Consider the following 20,072-nt stretch of genomic DNA (forward strand, 5'->3'; position numbering starts at 1 on the left):
GCCTTCCTCCACATGTCTGCCAGCCAAATGAAGCCAAAAGGTAAATGACATCTGCTGAGCCAAGCGATGTTTTTTTTTGCATTTATTGATCACAAAATGAACATGAGATACATTTATTTGCCCCGGCATTAAACGTTCCAATAGAGAATTGATCTCCAGGTGTCATCAAAGTTGGGGATAATGTTCTTTGCCGCCGTGAACGGTAATGAGCTTTGAGCTTAGGTGATATGTTTTAGTTAGCCATATTCCCCCGTATCACTGTGCACCTAGCACCTGCTTGCTGTAACGAGCAGATGCCATAAGGTCCTTACGCCTGCCTGAGTGCCTGAGTGCATGACAAAGCTCGTTTAAGCCCCCTACCTACCGTCTTCTTTTGTGAGCAAGGATAGAATGATAGCCCGAAATAGTGATCCCAGAGGGTCACGCGAAGTGACGCCCGTCATGTCACTGCGTGGCAAACTGGCACTCGCACGTGAGCGTCTTCGCCACCTTAACAGGTGATTCATTGTGTCGTTCATGTTATTCATTCAAGATTCCAGCCGCTGACATTTTCGACGGCATAGTGGTTAAGCTGTGCGTCTGAGATATAGATGTCCGGGGCTCGATTCCCCGCGGTGCCCGCCCTTTCCGACGGGGTGAAAGGCAGGGTCAGCAGCTGAGTGCGCAGACTCGCTAACATGCCGTCGGACATGCCGACGCACCCCGCTCCCCAGACAGGGGGGGGGGGGGGGCGCCGGCTTGCCAAACTCGGCGCACACGTGCGCGCACGTCACTCGGCGCCACCAATGGGGCGGCGCCAAGTCAACGTTCGACCGCCCCCTCCCCGCTCCACCACCGCCCAGCCACCCCCGCTCCACATAAGGGAAGCTATCAAGCGCTTGGAGGCTTCGGAGAGCTCTGGAGACGCGACAGCACGGCGGTGTTATTCGCGCGTCGACCACCGAACCCCGACCGCTCGCCGCTTGACGGCTGCTCAAAGCCGTCCAACGCAGTCACCTTTGTTCCCTTTTCGGCGCGCAACGCGATGTTGGTCATCCACATTTCCGGCTTGACTGATGGTGCCTGTCTTTGGGTCCGGCCCGGCAGGATAAATGACCTTGACCTCCGGATAAAACGGTGCTGGAAACAGACACAAGCAGATGCGATGGCCGAGGTTGAGTTAAGTCTGGCCACCATGCCGTCTCTCAAGCCCGGAAGGACGTCTAAGCAGGTACACAGCGCGCCGGTTTCACGTTGTTCCTTTGCTCCCATTACGCAGCTATGGGAGGCTTTCCCAAGCCGCCGTCGCCGAGCCGGCATTCGCGCCGCTTCCGCGAGGTCGGCGAGGTCAAATATCAAGACAGCCGAGCTAAGCCCCCGGCGGCAGACAGGGAAGGGGGGGGGGGGGCAGACGCCGCCGGCCCGCGTTCTGTTTTGTTTCCAAACAGGCCGGTGGCGCTGCCGCGGCGCCGCTCGCTGTCAGGCGGCGCCTCTGCAGCCGCCGACACCGAACCGGCCCCGGCCACCGGCGTCCGGTCGGCTCCGGCTGAGCCCCGACAAGTGTCGCGCGAGACGGCGCCGCTTTGATCTCGTTAATAAGGCAAATTATGAGAAGTATGACGGCGGCGGCGCGTCTCGGCCGGCGTCCACCACCGGGCACGCGCATTCGGCGGCGGCCGGCGGCGGCGGCTCGATGGCAGCCAGATAGCGGCTTCATTAGCGCTGCGGTGCGCCGCCGCCGCCGCCGCTGAGATGTCCGATACTCGGGGGCTGGCCGGGGAGAGCCGGAGGCAAAGACCAGTCTCGGCCGGACGGCTCTCACTCCGCTGCTCTCTCTCGCTCTCTCTCTCGCTCTATCCCTCTCTCTCTCGCTCTATCTCCGCTCTATCCCTCTCTCTCTCTCTCTCTCTCTCTCTCTCTCTCTCCTCTCTCTCTCTCTCTCTCTCTCTCTCTCTTTCTTTCTCCACTTTTCTTTTCCCCTCCCTCTTCCACCAAGCTCCCGTCCCCTCCCTCGCTCCCTCTCTCTTTCTCTCTCTCCTTTCATCTGTTTCTCCGTCCCTTCCTCGTTCCCTCTCTCTTTCTCTGTCTCTTTTCTTCCGTTTTTCCGTCCCTTCCTCTCTCCCTGTCCCGTTCGCTTTGTTCTTATGCTTTCTTTTTCTTCCGTGGCTGTATCCCTATTTCATTTGTTCCTCCTCCGCCTCTTCCCGTCCCTTCCTCTTTCCCTGTCCCGTTCGCTTCGTTCTTACGTTTTCTTTTTCTTCCGCAGCTGTATCTCTATCCTGTTTGTTCCTCCTCGGTTTCGATCCCTACACACCTTTGCTTGCACTCTCCTCAGCCCAGCTGATTCTGTCGTCACTCACGCCTGCACCCGTGGCGCGGGGCACGCGATCGAGATCAATGCTGGCTCGTCAGATCAACTCACACCATCCTGGACAGCTGTGTTGAAGATTGGCCCTGTTATAATTGCACCAGGTCGAAACCCGTCTTGTGAAGGGACCGCACCGTTGAAGGTTCGCCGTGCGGCGTTGAACAAAGTCCCCTGCACACGTGCTCAATATCAGGTTACGTCGGTCGCATTATCAGTCCAATATCTGCGGATTCAACACGCGACAAGGTCCAAACAGCAATGAAACGACAGCCTAAAAATATTAAGCCCGTGTAATCTTTGCGTTCGTTGATACGGACATGCTCATTATTCAAATGTACAGAGATATTTGTACGGCCGTCATGTTGCGTTGTGTCGCGCCGCCTGACTTTTGTTGCTGATAATCGGTCTGAAGTGGGCCGCCCTAGCCGTCCAGCCGCTGGATTATCTTGCCCGGCCCGTCTCCCGGCGCTGCTCGGTCAGCGGCCGCCGACAAGCGCCGTGGTACCGCCGGCCGCCGCCGCCGCCCAGGCAGCGCTAGTGTCGCCGCCGGCCCGGACTGCGGCTAAGCGCATTATTGCAGGGAGCGTTTTGATGGATCTATGACAGCTGCACGTCAGGATATTTACCTACGAGGCGGTGATGAAAACCGCTTAGCGTTCTGGATGCTGGCGCAGGCATCACTCCATGTATAAGTACATGCATAAGTACACTTAACCCAATGACAGGGCAGGACGGCCGGCTGAGCCACTCATCATGTGCCGAAGCCTCTCCGAGCGTGTGCCGGCCTTCTCCGCAGCACGCTCTGGGCAGACGGACACCGCACGGCCTCACGTCCGGCGCCGCGAGCTTAGGCCTCCACGTGCCGACCGGTGCCGCCACAGCAGCTGACGGCGCGAGGAACGCCTCTCGACAGCACACGCAACCGGGACTGTCAGGCCACCGGGCTGCGCCGGTGCGTCTGCTGTTGGGCGGCCGGTTTGGTCTGGCCTGGGTCTGGTCTGGTTTGGGTCAGGTCTGGGCCGGGTCTGGGCCTAGGCTTGGGCCTGGGCCTGGGTCTGGGTCTGGCTATCGGTCTGGGTCTGGGTCTGGTTCTGATTCTGGTTCAGGTTCTTGTTTTGGGTCTAGTCCTAGTTCTGGGTCTGGGTCTGAATCTGGGTCTGGGTCTGGGCCTGTGTCTGGGTCTGGATCTGGGCCTGAATCTGGGTCTGGGTCTGGGTCTGGGTCGGGCCTGGGCCTGGGCGTGGGTCTAGATCTGGATCTGTATCTGCATATGGGTCTGGGTCTGGGTCTGGTCTGGTCTGGTCTGGTCTGGATTAGGTCAGGTCTGAGTCTGATCCGGTCTGGTCTGTCTAGCCAAAGCCTGGTCTAATCTGGTCTGGGCTAGGTCTGGGTTTGATCTGGTGCAGGTCGGGTCTAGTCGGCCGGCGGGCTGCGTCCCGCCAGGCGGCGTCCGGCCAGCCCAACGCCGACTCGACCACCGCGGCGCATTCCAACACCCCCAGCCGCTGTAGTCGCATCCGCTACAGGCGCCCGACACATTTTTGCGGCCGACTAGTCGGCACCGTCACCGCCTGAGCCGTGTCGCGAAATCCGACACCGTGTTCTCGGCGAGGGCTGTTTAGAGGCGGCGGACTCTGCGGTCAGCAGCGCCGGCCGGTACACCGCCCGGAGTTGTCGCTCGGGGCTGCACGGGACCCAGCGCCTCAGCTGGACGGCGGACGGGTCACACGGGTGGAGGATGCCGCAGCGGCCGCGCATCTCGCTGCGGCTCCCCCCCCCCCCCCCTCCCCTCATCTTTCATCCCCTTTCCGCCAACGCCGAGCGGTCGTCCACCATGAGGTGTGCTTTTGTTTCGTTGATTTTCTGATCATGACTTCGCCATTTCCTCCACATATTTACGCCTGCACCCCCACCCCCCACCCCCACCCCCGCTCCGACGTGCACGCCCTCTTCCGCCGGGTCGTTTTGGCCCCAGCCCCAACCCTCGCGCGGAGGGCGTACCCATGGTGTGAGCTCCCGCCCGTCTTTCCGGATCCCGTAGCCAGGAGCGCACCCAGGGACAGGTGTGCGTGGAACTTCAACTATTGAACGTCGATGCCCCCAATTCAGCCATTGCTACAACTTTTGTGGTGACAATAGGCCTCCTGACCCGCACTCTCCGGCCTATCACCCCGGCCCGGTGGCGCCGCATCTGCCTTGAGCCCTCAGCCCGCGGGCGAACAGCGATAGCCAGAGAGCATAATCGCATTACGCCCGTCTGCGCCCGAAAGGAAAGCAGCGGAGGGAGCGCTGTCTGGCGCGCGGACCGGACGGCCGGGGGAAGGGGCCGAGTCGGGCGCGTGGACAGGCTCCCACCCGCGGGGGTTCCGTCCGCAGGGTCAGGCGGGGAGGGCGACCCCCCCCCCGTAGTTGGGAGATCGTCCGCCCCTTCGCCACGCGTCCCCGCTGTGCACGGCTGCGAACTGTCCCAGTTCGTCCCGCCCCAACGACCTCTCGGCCAGACCTCACGGTGTCAGCACGAACCTCGCCTCGCGCGTGGCCGCCAGCCAGAGTGGCGCCTGGCGCCGGCTCAGCCTGCGGCAGGCAGGCCCACGGCAGGCTGCGGGCTGCCGGCCAGCGAGGCCCGCTCCACCAGTCATTAGCCGGTTATCATCCGTACGTCGGCGCACTGGAGGCGTCCGGACCGACGCTGACAGGCTCACTGTCACGGCAAAGTCGTCCTCGGCACTCCGCTCCCGGTGCTTAGCGGCCGGCGTATTCCCCCGATGCTATCAGAGATTGGGAGTCTCGCCGGGGTATCATGCCACGCTCACGGGCCGCCGGGCCGATACGGCCGCGCGTCACGAGACGGCACGACCGGTCACGCCATCCGACGAGGGCCGAGGGCCGCCGGCCGGCGTCAGCGGTGGCTGGACCACAGGCTCCGCCGCCAGCCGGCGTCAGCGGCGACCGGCCGACGTCAGAGGCGGCTCCGCTAAAGGCGCTGGCACCGATTGACGTCAGCAGCGGCTCCGCCGGAGGTGTCGCCGCCGGCCGGCGTCAGCGGCGGCTCCGCCAGAGGTGCTGCTGCCGACCGACGTCAGCAGCAGCTCCGCCAGAGGTGCTGCCGCCAACCGACGTCAGCGGCGGCTCCGCCAGAGGTGCCGACGCCGACCGACGTCAGCGCTCTCTCGTCGATGTCGTTGCGAGGCCAGTTGCAGACTCCTCATGGGTCCGTTCGCCATTGCAATGGACAACACGTCAGATCAGGGGCGCAGTTTCTCAAAATAAGTTCGGAAGACTGGACAAGGAGTCAATGGCTAAACCTGTCCCCTCATGCAAAAAGTTTCTCTTCGGATTTGACCCTCTTTGCTCTAAAACTCGGACCGAAGCCGACAACTCTCTGGGAAGCCTCACCCTTGTGTCAGATACACAGATCCTTCGAGATCTCGAGACGGTGTTTGCTGGCCAGCGTCAGCAGCGGGTGCAGCGGCGCCCCCTGCCGGGCGGCGAGCATGCAGCGGACCGCATGACATGGTCGATGTGACATGTCGCCAGCTGATTCGAACCGGAGTTTTACGGGCAATCCGCCACGGACTCGGCAACAGCCTCAGGGTCACTGTCAATGTCGCCGGGCACAGCTGCTCACAGGCCCGCCTGGCGGCCGTCACGGCCGGGGCGAGCGGGTCTTGTCGCTTGTCACGCCGCTTGCGAGACGCTTGGCGGGGTCACTGAGGTTGCAGACCACGCCCCTCGTGAGGGGTATCCGGGCCCGAGATTGGCTGCGCCTCGCATGTGTTGAGGCTATGGCCAAACAGCATTTTGAGCCTTGCCCGCGGTTGGCATCTCTCCCAAATGTGGCGTTGAGGTAGGTTGGCCCAAACTTTGTTCACAGTCTTTTTGCACGAAAGGTTCGCTCCCCCATTTAAGCCCATTGTATTAGTGGCTCAATACGCGCAGAAGCGTGGGAGGGGTCTCCAGTTGTCGTGAGAGATTCACATTACCTCTGCAATAATGCACAGAAAGGATTGGCTTGAAGATGGGCTTGCCCGCTCCCAAGCTTTCGCTGAGGTTGTTACGCCTCTGAATGCTTCGCAGGGAAAAAGCATTTCATATTGAGGTAGCTTGTAGTTTTTCACGTTGACGTGCATGTGAATTTAATAAGTCCCATTCAAATTCGCGTACGGTGCCCCGCATGTGGAGTTGACACATTTGCGTCCGGTGATCTAAAAAGAGGCAAACCTTGTTTCGAGAAAAAGTGGTGGGCGGTGACGCAGATGACATATTTTATTCGGTGTTTCTGTGCGGACCCATAACCCGGTGCTACTTTTTGACATGGTCGGGTGCAACGTCATCCCGAATTAGCACACTCATGCTTCTGCGAGCCTCTCCAAAGCATGGCGGCAACTTCGCTATCGAGGGCCTCTCAGCGAGAGGCCGCGACTCGAGCCCGGCTGTGGCAGTCTCGAGCGGCAGGACCGGGCGGCCGCCTCGGCGGCGCCTGAACGCCCGGGTGTGACCGCTTCGTCAAGCAGCCGCCGAGCAGGGTCGAACCCTGCCGTCGGTGGCGACGGCGGCGACGTCACGCCGAGTGAATGACGTCCGCACGGACGTCGGCGACGGTCCGGTCGTCGCCCGCTCGACGAGCGGAGCGAGGGGGCTTCCCACAGACGCCGTGTTAGTTTCCGCTGGACGTCGTCCGCCCAGCGAGCGGGGCCAGGGGACTTCCCACAGACGCCGTGTTAGTCTGCGCTGGACGTCGTCCGCCCGACGAGCGGGGCGACTGGGCTTCCCACAGACGTCGCTGGACGAGGCTCGAGCCAGTCGCAGCGGGCTGGCCCCAGCGGCGCGTGGCTGGAAACAGGTGCCGTACATTGCCCCGGGCGAGCGGGACAAAAACAGCCGCAGCACGCTGCCCAGGTAAGGAGGGTCATCAGACGACCGCAACACTTCGTCGCAGTGGAGTACGGCTTGAGACAGAGGCAGTGCATCGCCCTGTCGGCCTGTGACCTGGACGACCTCAGGAAATTGCTACGGTGGCTGCAGCTCGGGACGCCGGCCCACACAGCCAAATGAGCGTTAATCTCCGTGCGGCGAAATTGTATCACTCCCGCCCCGTCATCCGCGTGCCGACACCGCGCCGCGTGCGAGAGCGCCGCACGCATGGCCGTCAGCCACGCGCCACGCTCCGGACACGGTCATCAATCAGCGCCGTCGGCGAGCCACGGCCGCGCCCGCTGGTCTGGCAGCCCGCGCCGCCGCCGCCGCCGCCGCCGCCGCCGCCCGGCGCCGAGACGGCAGCGCGCCCGCCGCGTCTGCGAACGCCGCGCCGCCGCTAAGCCGTCTCAGCGTGATTCATATGCAAATGCGTGCGTGTGAGCTGGTGTGTGTTGGTTGTCGGACGGACGGCGGCGGCCGGGCGGACGCGGCGCGTGTGCGTGGCCGGCCGGCAGCGGCGGCGGCGGCGGCGGGCGGCGGCGGCAAACCCGGCCCGGCCCGGCCGGCGGCGCGGCGGCCGGCCGCCCCCGCTCATGCCTCAATCAGTGCTGTCCGCGGCGGCATGTGACGCGCACCCCGATGCGGCGCGATACAGGGACGCCCCCCGGCGGCGTCCGATCTGGGGCCGGCGATCGGGTCCCGATAGCCGCGCCGGACGGCTGTCACTCAGCCGGGCCCGCCCGCTCGTTATCGAGGCCCGGGTCAGAGGCGGTCCCGCGCGTCGGCGCTGCGCCGCCCGCCGCACCGCCGCCGCCGCCGCTGCCGCCGCCGCCGACACGGCCCCGATTGCAGGCGATAGCCCGTAAGCGGATTTGTTCTGGCCTCTGTCGGGAAATGTGGGGCGGTTTGGCCGGCCCGGCAGGGGGCAGTTGTACGTCAGGTTATGATTAGGGTGCTGCTGGCGTCCGTTTATGATGGGGGTACCTGTAAGCTGATTCTGCCAGACAAGAGGCGACGTGTAGGCTTGGCCCGTGCTTTGTACAGTGTCTGTGTGAACATTCCAGCTGTCTTGACCACAAGAATGGACGGATGCGGACCCGCTGTGCTCTTGTGCAAGAGGCGGAGGTCAACTCAGAGCTCCAGTATTTTCCCAGTCCTAGGCGCGCAAAGCTTCAGTTCAATATGTCTGTCACAAATGCTGTTATCGGGTACAAAGTCGGGGAAGAGATGCAGCCTCTCGGCTGTCTAGCCCAGTATATCGGCCCTGATGCTGACCCGGCGGCCGCCTGCAGGTCGTGGGTCACGCAGTTCCAGCTTTTGCGGATCGGGATATACGCAAGAAAGGCCTTCAGCTTCTGGCTTTTCGGCTTTATGAGTTCGGAAGTCTTGTGCTGAATTACATACCTTCAATGTATCAGGAAACAATAGCTCAACGACGTCATGGTGTACACACTGGTCATATTGACAGTATGTTGGTGGCATTGCATTTGCTGTCAGTTGGTTACATTGACGGACCAGGGTGCCGTGACCACAATCAATGTTTGCTCTGTGACATCGATCAACTAGTATCTCCTGGTATATTGAAGATCAATAGCTCAGCACAGAACTCTGAACTCACAAGCATTTGAGCGAACGGTTTTGAGAGAAAGCGGCTCGTAGCACATTAAGATGAGGTTACATGCAAATAAGTAAAGAAAACACAGGCATATGCAATATTAACCAAATCCTACATTTTTGGAACACGATTTCTGGTGGAGAACTCTCACTGAGACACCATACTTCAAGAAAGCAGTTAGCCCAAGATGGGCTCAGGTACGTAATATAGAGCATACGTAACATAAATAGATACGCATACGTAATATAGAGCATATGACACCCAAACAGGCGCAGAAGGCGGCACGATGACAATTTAGACCAGCTACATTTGATGTGCAGGCCTAATTATCTTAAACAGAGGCAGTAGCTGTGTATGGCAAGACGCGTTTTTGATGCTTTTTGTTTCGAAAAACGAAATCTTGCCTTAGCTGAGCGTTATAGTCATATCATTGTGGTGCCCTCCAAGTAACAAAAACATATAACCACGCATTCCTAACGGAGATGGCAGACACGATGAGAAAATTTTACAGCGAATAACATTTGATAACCTGTAGCCTTTACAAGAATGGAAAAACTATGGGAAGTTTTGACGTGCTATTGTATGCACACCTGGTATCACGCATCTGCATTTGAACACTACATTAATAAAAACACCCTCAGCAAGGGGGGAGCTGCATCAATATTATATATATTAATATATTGTAGGCCTGTGCCACACGAGTTTACGTTGCATTCCTCCAGACACAGGTTGTGTGAATCGTGATGATGGATTTCATCATACATTGATTCGCTTACCTCAGTCACGAACCACGCCATTTTATTATATTGTTTGGTGCTAGGTCATACTATTTTGGGGCAGTTTCAGAGGAGATTCATGTCTTAAGTGCGAACAAGAGGTGAAATTTGCTTTACATGATTTTTAACGATGAATCTGATCCCGCCACCCACATTATTTCCCAGCTCCCAACCTCGTGGTCGATTTTGTGTTGAAGTTCTAAAATTGAAGTTGAGTTGAACACATACTATGTTTTTTTATCTTGTGTATGTTCGAGTCATTTTTTTATGACTCAGACTGTTGTTCGTAGAGAGCTTTTACTTAATCACTATTACATGGATGCTTGCACTTCACGCACACATTGCAAAATATTCTGTAAAACCACGCCTCATCCAATGAGGAAGCCCAGCAGGCCTGACATCGAATGACCAAGACGCAGTCAAAGCAGCAAGCCTTTCTATGCGGTTGATTGTTTCCGTGCATAGGCACAAGAGCATTGATCAAATATTTGTATTCTGAGGTATAACCTCAGATATACCTACTTTTACTCAAATCGGGGACGCCACCATTTTCGAGGACCCTAAGCCAACTTGAGTGTTCTTTAACAGCAGCACAAAAGGACAGCTTGAGTGTAGGAAGCTGCTAACGTAAACGACGAGCAACGGCGAACATAAGCCCTTGAGCGAAAGACAAGCCAGCGCCGCCGGCGACGCACAGAGACACCGCCTTTGTGTTCACGCGCTGCCCGTGGGGCCTTCAGTCAATGAATGGTTCAGACGTTAAAATATCGGATGGCTGTGTTCGCGATGCACGCTCAGGGAATAGTACGCGTTTTACGCGGGGGATATTGTATGAATGATAGAAGGGTAATTCGTAGCATTTCTGCACACATACAGTCCATGAAGATATGCAAAGTGACCAGTTATATTGAACGCCCAGCTCAAAAAGAGCATAACTGGTAATACTGCACCGCGCAGCGGTGCAGTATTACCAGTTGTTTCAGTTTTGCGCCCAGCATGCAATGTACAGTAAAAGTTACAGTAACAAAACATGGTTTGTCAAGAGGCAAGCTTGATCAAAATTTTTTAATGCTCTGTGGGAAGGACTTGTGTAGAATTGGGAGCTGTCATGTTGTGCTCGTTGCCTTGAAATCACCAGCGGATCTACAAATGACACTGCTCTGTTGGTGTCAATGTCATAAAATGACAAAACGCCATTTTTCCGAACCGGCACTTTTCGGAGCGCCTTGGCAGTATATGAGCTCAAAGAATGCAGACAAAGGGCTGTTGGACGATATCAATGTCGTAGTTCTAAGGCCTCGGTCAACTCTAGTGGTTTGCAAATCGCAGTGTAGTGGGATGAACCACGCAAAGGAAATTCGACGTTGCTAAAACGTAATTTGATATAAAAGCACCCGCAAACTTTTAATCGGTGATGTCATTCTAGACCAAATAAGACGTCGCAAAGGTAGAAACGATTAAGAAAACATTGCTTCTAAACGTAAGAATAATAAACTTGATAAACAGTCCGAACTTAACCGCTGTCAAGCCAAAAACTACGGGCGCCGTCAGCCAGCCCGTCGACCTTACCCAGAGCCCGATAGGTCACATGATGGGCTGACGCCGCAGTACGGGTCCCGCACCAGGCGCCCGTGTCGACCCGGGGAAGCCGGCAGGACCAGGTCAGGCCGGCCCGGCCCGACCGGGACCGACGCGACCCGGCCGGGCCGGGCCGGCCGACCCGACCCGGGACGACTCGCTCTCAAACGCCCGCGGCCAGCGGCCGTTTGATCTCCGGAACATCGAGAGCGGCCGACCGGGCCGGCCTGGGCCAGCCGAGCGTGGCTCATCTCGTGCGCTCGGCCTTACCTTGGTCTCCGTCTTGGGACGGCTGGGTGGCCCGGTGAGATGGGCCCTAATCGCGCTTCACGGCACGCTGCACAATCAAAGTTCAACTTAAATCTGGAGCCGGCTCCGTTTGCTGCCCACGAATAACGACACTGGATTACACAGCTCTCGCTCGGCACTCACCCATGTAAATGACACTAAATGTGGTGGAAACGGCTCCAACTGAAGCGCGGCCGGTGGGCGGAGCCGGGGGCGGAGCTTGGTCGCACGGTGGGAGGTGCGGATCCGGCCGCACCGCTCGGCCCGCGGCGTCCGCGGGAGCGCTGCTGGCTGGCCGGGCAGGCTCACGAGAATCAGTTTGTTTGGGTTCGGAACTGGTTAATTTCATGCTTGGTCGTCGCAAGCCACGTGCAGGAGCACGTTTTAGCCGTGTGCGACGGAGAGTGCGACCTTGTTCTCACGCTCCGCATAAGGCATGAACTCGTCATGCATGCACGCGCTGTGCATGCATTATGCATGCTTATAAGGCTCGCACATCGTTCATTATTGTTCGGCGTGACATGACCCCGATAACGACAGATACATTTTATCGTCTTACTGATTGGCACTGACCGCTGGTAAATGGTCGCTGATTACAACTGTAATTTGCAAACAAGTGAGAAGCTGAGAATGCTGGAACCGCCTGCTGCTCAGTAAAACGCACCATACTAATTTGCTCCTGTGTACCTATGTACGGATGACGTGCTCTGATACAGATTACATCACCGTCTGCTCCAGAGACGTTTTACGACATTTGCGTTGCCGAGCAGGCCGCGGAAGCACACCGATCCTTACCGATGTATATCAGTTCTGCTCTTCTTCGTGTCACCGTGCACCCACGATTTGTTCATGTTGAGGACAAATGTTTTGACTGGCTAAAATTCAAATAACACCTTTCGATTTTTTCTTTTTTTTAATAGTTCAACTTTTCTCGACTTTTGAAATTCTTTTGAAGAATTCAACGATGCATAAATGTATTTAGATCAGCGGCGCGGCGAGGAGGCCACTGGAAGTGCAAGAGCATTCACAAGCGGATTGCCTTGGTTGCATTTAACAGGACGCCGTACGGTTATTGTCGAATGTTGCCAAAGATGACGGCCAAGGATTGATGGATGCACAACAAGGTATGAGAGGTGCTGCTGCGTCTGCAGATAAAGCTTCTCAATATTCCTGGGATATTTTCTAAGCATGCATTTGCTGAATGCATCAGCCGGGTCCGTAGTTTATGCATTTTAGGGCTTATTGGATCCTGCAGGCAAGCACACATTTTAGAACCAGTGAACATTTTTAGAAACTTTTACCGGGTCAACATGAGTGAGAAGACCAAAACATACTCATGCGTCCTTGACGCAGCAATCTCTCTAATTTCTGCCGATTGCCATGCGCCACAATTGATTATTTTTAAAGAAAACTTTTAAAGACTTAGAAAAACCGCTAGGAGCACGACCTGGCTCACCGATATCCTCGAGCGCCAATCGTAAGTCTGTTTTACCTCGTGTTAACCTTCGCAAACGGCGGTCACGCCCAATGGGCTCCTCGGCACCGTCTGCCCCCGCGACAGGCCAGTTACGGCAGAAAACTCTGAAGTGTCGACATGTCGCCACTGTGCGCAGCGCCAGCCTCGTCGCCGCCACCCGTCATCGATCCCGCTCGCCCCTCATCAACTCCTACCCCCTTAACTTGGCGCCTTTCACGGCACGTGCAGCTCGGCCGGCGAGGGGGCGCGCCTCCGGGGCGGCGGCGCGTGCCCGGCTGACTCATTTGACGGGAGCGCGCGCACCAGCCGCCGCCGCCGCCGCCACGCGGGAGAGGCTGGCTGCCGCCCCGCTGGGGGCCGTCACCGAGCTGCCACCGCTGGAGCCGCCAGTGCTGGGGTTCCGGTGCTGCCCTGCCACGGATGACGGGGTTGCCTGAGCCGCCACTGCTGGAGTTCCGATGCTGCCCTGCCGCAGATACCGGGGTTGCCTGCGTCGCCGCCGGTGGAGCTCCGATGCTGCCCTGCTTCAGATGCCGGGGTTGCCTGAGCCACCACCGGTGGCTCGGCGCAATTTTCGCAGCAGGCGCTGTTGGCCTGGCACGTCCTCGGTCACAATAGTCCGCAGAATGTATGCTCGCGTGCCGAGACAGTTTCGCGGCCACACGCCGCCCGGCGCACGGGATCGGAGACTGAGAGGGATGCGTGCAGTCGGATGGACAACAAGCACCAGAATTTGGTGCGGTGCGAGGCATTGCGAGTGCCTTTGTAAGTAATTGTCGAACAGGATGAGTAGGCACAGGGAATTCGGCTTCAATAAATTGAAGCTAGTCGTTTCTTTCCCTGCCTCTCGTATCACTTATTCTGCTTCCCAAATTTTTCAGATAGATAACACATTCGATTAGTTTGCTGACTGCAGCACTTTACGACATCGTGGGCAAAGTGTGGTTTACAAGGCTCCCTGTTTTACGCACAGTACGCACATAGCAATGGCCTATTAACGCCCGCTCCCAATGTTGGTAAAATTGCATACTCGTTGAACAATTCATGACACACGAAATCTTTGTCACGGAATAAGATAACGCCACCTACCTTGTACAGACGGAGGAAGACAGCGTCGTTGGGAGCAACACATGCAAGCGATGCAAAATCTCTGACAATTCAAAGCATTTTCCTGTTTACGGGCGATGAAACACAACAGACAAAAGGCCTATGAGCGCCATGGCGGACTATCGTCAAGCTGGCGGCATAGATCGGCTTGAGGTCTGGTCCCACAGCGGCCACCGGCCTGCCATACCACCATGTCTCCCTCGCCGATCTACGATTCAAGAAGCGCGAGACCACAGAAGGCACGGGTCGCATGCAATGCAAACCTCAAATACGACCAACTGCCACTGCGGCAAAGGCTTTTACCGTGTCGTAAAATCTTCCGCTGAGCTGAGGAAATCCCGAGATGCCATAAGGGGTTCAGGGTGGAGTCCGCAGCAAATGAGACACAGATGAATGGGAATGTCCGTAAGCCCGACCATGTTTGCGCGGCGTACAGCCAACACTGCTGCCGCCTGGCGCGCCCGGACTTAGAGAAGCAGTCGAACTGATGTGCAGAGGCTGCGGCTGACGGCAGGAAATTCAGGTCGAACATCGGCTGGCAACGGGACTCTCAGACGGACATCAACTGACAATGCTACCCCAGACTGGACTTCCCCACGGTTGGAGAGCTCCCGGGCAGCACGCGAGCTGGTGGTGTGACTCCCAGCCCTGACCATAACTGGCGGTGTACTCTCTGACCCGGAATCAGCGAGTGGCGTGAGGCTGAAACTGAGTATCAGCTGGTAATAGGACCCTCAGACTTGGCATCAGCTGGTAATGGGACCCTCAGACTGGGCATTAGCTGGTAATGGGACCCTCAGACTGGGCATCAGCTGGTAATGGGGCTCTCATACTGGGCATCAGCTGGTAACGGGGCTCTCATACTGGGCACCAGCTGGTAATGGGACGCTCAGACTGGGCATCAGCTGGTAATGGGGCTCTCATACTGGACATCAGGTGATGCGACTCTCGACTTATTGGGACTCTCGTACCTGCTTGCCAGCTGGCGGACTGGGGATCCCAGACTAGTCGGACTCACAGACAAGCCATCAATCAGCCGACAGTGGACTCTCAGACTAGCCATCAGTTGCCGGTGGGACTCCCCGACTGGCCATCAGCTGGCGGCGGGACGCCGAGACTGACCATTAACTGACCATGGGACGCTCAGACTGACCATCAACTGGCGGTGGGACGCTCAGATTAGCCCTCAGCACTGGTAGGGGTACTCTCAAACCAGCCATCAGCTCGTGGCGGCACTCTCAGACCAACCACCAGCTGATGGCGGAAGTCTCAGACCGGCCATCAGCTGGTGGCGGGACTCTCAGACCAGCCATCAGCTGGTGGCGGCACTCTCAGACCAGCCACCAGCTGATGGCGGAAGTCTCAGACCCGCCATCAAATGGTGGCGACATCCGCCGAGATTCGGGCCCTGGCGGCCATCACAGCGGCGCCGCCGCCGCCGCTTGTCCGGCGGTAATGAGTCGTGCTGGGCTGGCGGCGGCGGCGGCGGCCAAGCGGCCGGTCGGCGCCGCGCGCCGCCGCGGCGCAGCCGTATCGATCGCAGCCGCGCGGGGGCGGGGGCCTGAGCATTACTTCCACCTGAGTGGCTGGCCGCGTCCTGGCGGTTACAATCAGGCGGACTCCGTCCAGCCGCCGGCGCAGATAAAAATAAGGGATGCTGGTCTCCTGCGGCGGCGGATGAATGCCTGAACAGCCGCAGGGCTCTGTGTGGCGGCTCGGCCAGCCTGAGGAGAGGTGCGCAGGTTCAGCTGGAGGCGGGCCGCCAGCGTACCACGGGCCCGCCCTGCTCGGTCGCGGGGCCGGACGCGTGAGAGCACAGACCCTGCGGACGCACCACACACGCTGGTCAGAACGGGATTGGTGTGTGCAGGGAGTTCATTCAGATACGAGACGAGTCAAGCGTCTGGGACGATGAAGACGCGATGGATTTCTCCTACAAAATGGGGTACGGTCAGTAAATGTTTTTAATTTTTGCTGGAACGAGGTCACAGGTTAAGTTAAAGATGACCTCCGAGTGGAGAATGCTGAGCCGTGGAGCTCGTACTCGATTGGCGACGATGAGTTTTCGAGCCTTCAGCTGGCATCACTGAGGCTTAACCTCTTGAGGGGTGCCGAAACAGGGGCCGGGGGGGGGGGAGTACCCCCGCTCTGGTAGGAGCTAGTACTGGTTTTTCTCACAAGTTGGATAAACGTTGGCCTTTCCCCGTAACATTGCACGAGAATACGGATGAAGGGCTCTTCTCCTGCCTGCACCAATTCCTAGCAATTTCTCGGCCAGTGACCCCAGCGCTCTCACAAGTACGTGTAATTGCCCCCATTGCGCTGAATTATGCGTCTGTCTGGGCGTCATTTTGTTCTTCTTTAAGTTAACATTTTGGAAAGTACCCAAACCTGGTGATTACAGCATTCTGCCAGATTTTTCTTAAGCTGGACGCAAAATTTAGCTGATGCTAAATGAAGATTATCAACCAAATAATCGTCGCTTCTTTGAGTCTAGCCTAAATGGCACCGCCTTTGAGCTGGTCCTCACGACGGGGGCTGCATCAGAGGAACGTGCATGGCTAGACTACAAAGCCCGCCCGAGGTCTTGCTCGGTGACATTGCACGCCTTCTGGTGACCCAGCAACCATTTCCAGAATTTCGTCTCGAGCAGTCGGCTGCGCGCAGACCGCGGTGAGCTCGCATGACTGCGGTGCATGTCCGAAAAGGTCATCAGACTCAGCCGCCCAGCGCCGCCTCGCGCTGCTGCAGCGAGGGTCGGCTGGCAGCGACAGCGGCTGGCATGAGCACACCGCCGCGGCGCCAGGACCGGATGGTGCGTGACCGTGGCCTCGCACCATCCGGGCTCGCACCATCGTGGTCCCGCACCATCCGGCCCCGCGCCATCCGGCCTCGCACCGGGCGGCCTCTGCCGTGCTGAGAGGCGGGCACCTCCTGCAGCGGACATTCTCGCGGCTAGGAGCGCGCGTGAATGAAAGTGGATGGACGCACGTAGATGGAGGCAGACGACCACACGTGAATGGAAGCAGACGGCCGAACGTGGACAGAGGCAGACGGCCGCACGTGGACGGAGGCAGACGGCCGCACGCGGATGGAAGCAGACGGCCGCACGTGGATAGAAGCAGACGGCCGCACGAGGATGGAGGCAGACGGCCGCACGCGGATGAAATCGGACGGACGCACGTTGTCCGAAGTGTCGCCGTCGCAGGCGACCCACTCACATCTTCAGCGGCGGAAGGTGTCACCGTCCCTGTCACGATGGGTCGCCGAATGCTGTCGCCGCCCGCCGTGACCGATTGGCATCTCTGCATTCTTATCATGAAGTTATTCGCAAGGGTTATTTGTTTGAGCTGCGTCACGATCACCGCCCTGGTGAGAAAGCTCGAGCTCGAGTCACGGATATTGATTCCATCACGCGGTACGAAGTGCGGCCGCTGTTTGGTGGCCAAGCAGCGCTGAGGGACATTTTTGTGTCATACAGCGTCATTACATGGCTTCCCGCGGTCTCGCTTCGCTGTCAGAAAAAATTCACCCGTGTTGAGAATCGAACCCATAGGTGCAGACTCCCGACTACCTCCGCTTCTTGGCATGTGGCGAGACTTGCGCGCTCTTAAGTGCACCGCGCAGGCCGCGAGAATAACACCCGGCAAGCACGATATCCTGTAATTGACCCTGCAGTCGCTGGCAGACCTACGTTCCGCACCCCTGACGAATGAATCCTCGGGCCATGACATTACTCAAAGCTCCGCAGTTCTCATATTTCATAGCGGAATGCCAACTCCCGTCGTTTCTCATAGGCATTCAGATCCCACCAACCCTGTCAGATTTCGACATCCGTTGAGATATGGTCATCTCCCGGCACACCGGAGGTGCTGCCAGGTTTTTGCACCTCGAGATCTCATCAGATCACGAGTCCACTGATATTCCGTCAGACCTCGCAGCTGCCGGGACGTCGCCTGATTCGGCCGCAGAGATCCAATCAGATCCCCCGTGATACCGCAGAGATCCCATCAGATCCCTGTGATAGCATCAAGCCCCCCCTGAAACACCGCCAGATTCCTCTCGGGTGCCGTCAGATCCAGTCGGACTGTACATGACTCCTCTCCGAGCCCACATCGTCTCCGGATTCGATCCGACTTTCATTGGGTGGAATCGATCTCTCCGACCTTTTCTCGTGAGCTGTGATCAGGGTTCACTCAACCAAGTCATGGGTGGGTCGACTGGGGGAGAAATGTAAGTCACATGATATTATACCAGCCTGACAGCTCAATGCGCACCAATTGGAACACTGGCATGTAGCTATCTTGTTGTCAAATACACGCATGACATGAAATTATGTGCAGCTCACAGGACGCGATTTCCCCTGGCCGTTGTCACAGGGTGAGCAGAAACGATTCCGGAACCGGGATATACCTCGTTGAGTCTTGTGTCTTGAGTTCTGGGTATCTCCACCGCTACTACCCACCGTCAGATGCCGCCGCCCCTACCTGCCGTCAGATGCAGCCGCCCCTACCCGCCGTCAGATGCAGCCGCCCCCACTCGCCGTCAGATGCCGCCGCCCCCACTCGCCGTCAGATGCCGCCGCCCCTACCCGCCGTCAGATGCAGCCGCCCCCACTCGCCGTCAGATGCAGCCGCCCCACCGCCGTCAGATGCAGCCGCCCCTACCTACCTTCAGATGCAACCGCCCCCACTCGCCGTCAGATCCCGCCGTCCCTACCCGCCGTCAGATGCCGCCGCCCCTACCCGCCGTAGATGCAGCCGCCCCTACCCGCCGTCAGATGCAGCCCCTACCCACCGTCAGATGCACCGCCCCCACTCGCCGTCAGATGCCTCCGCCCCTACCACCGTCAGATGCCGCCGCCCCCCGCCGTCAGATGCAGCCGCCCCCACTCGCCGTCAGATGCAGCCGCCCCCACTCGCCGTCAGATCCCGCCCCTACTCGCCGTCAGATGCCCGCCTACCCACCGTCAGATGCCGCCGCCCCCTACTCGCCGTCAGATGCCGCCCCCCACTCGCCGTCAGATGCAGCCCCCCACCCACCGTCAGATGCAACCGCCCCCACTCGCCGTCAGATGCCGCCGCCCTACTCGCCGTCAGATGCCTCCGCCCCTACCCACCGTCAGATGCCGCCGCCGCTGCCCGCCGTCAGATCCCGCCGCCCCTCGTCGCGCGACACGGCCGCCCGTCGCGCCGGCCGATACAATCGTCGTCCGCGCCGGCCGCGCGCTCCGAGCCGGCACTCGCGGAGATTTGTTCGCCTCGCATTTCACGCCTTCTCTCACCCTTTGGCCGGTAATCCCGCCTGAGCCGCGGCGACGGACGGCCGGCGGGACGGAGCGAGACGCGCGACGCGGGCACAGATGGCCGCCGCGCGCGCCGCTGTCGCGTCTCTGCGTCTGCTGCGACGAGCGCGCGCTTTTTGCCGGCGCGCTGCCGCCGGCCGTCGCTGTTCAGACATCCAGATGGCGAGCGACGGAGGGCGTTCCGCCGCGCGGGCGAAGGCTCTCGGCGCTGCGGCTACTGCTCGCTGAGCTGGCGGGTGTTGGACAGACAGCTGGCGTGTTTGGTACCGAGGGCATGCTTCACACGCAATATTACTGCTCATTTGTCTGGTGTATCGCAAATGACCAAGAGTGTTCATGAAAACGTTGGGAAGGAAACACGCTCACAAAACATCCTTACAAAGTTTGGTGGAATTTCTTTAACCAATGAAGATAAACATCGATCCTCGGCCACCAATGTTCTCGCATCCGAATGCCAAACGGAATGCTGAAAATCGATGGAACAGTCGAGTATTCTATTTAAAACTTCAGCTCTGCATGACGAGTATGCCGATATTTTGCAAAAGCACAGACTGGGGTCCAGTGCTGCGGGACACAAACGCGTGTGGACGACTGGTGTCTCGACTGGACCACAACTTCGGACGTGAGAACGCGTGTGGACGAATGGCGTCTCGACTGGACCA

The 20,072-nt window shown here is 58.5% G+C and overlaps 2 protein-coding genes across 6 annotated transcripts in view; both read right to left on the reverse strand.

Moving 5' to 3' along the window:
- The window catches only part of toy (paired box 6 protein twin of eyeless), a 49,846-nt gene extending 38,187 nt beyond the window's left edge, over positions 1-11,659 (reverse strand). For 3 of the 5 annotated variants that reach the window (XM_037213872.1, XM_037213871.1, XM_037213868.1), the window contains exon 1: positions 11,504-11,659. The gene's annotated coding sequence lies outside the window, so the exon portion shown is untranslated. Of the gene's footprint in view, positions 1-11,224; positions 11,304-11,503 lie in introns of those variants that run through there. The other 2 variants (XM_037213873.1, XM_037213870.1) reach the window with 1 other exon arrangement.
- Positions 4,852-20,072, reverse strand: part of LOC119092406 (ankyrin repeat and SAM domain-containing protein 1A-like) — a 26,625-nt gene continuing 11,404 nt past the window's right edge. Inside the window, exon 4 of the mRNA XM_037215369.1 lies at positions 4,852-4,921. Coding sequence (XP_037071264.1) covers positions 4,852-4,921 — 70 coding nt within the window. The remainder of the gene's footprint in view (positions 4,922-20,072) is intronic.

The sequence above is a fragment of the Pollicipes pollicipes genome, unplaced genomic scaffold (assembly GCF_011947565.3).
Source record: "Pollicipes pollicipes isolate AB1234 unplaced genomic scaffold, Ppol_2.1 Scaffold_3447;HRSCAF=4054_pilon_pilon_pilon, whole genome shotgun sequence".
Classification (NCBI taxonomy): Eukaryota; Metazoa; Arthropoda; class Thecostraca; order Pollicipedomorpha; family Pollicipedidae; genus Pollicipes; species Pollicipes pollicipes.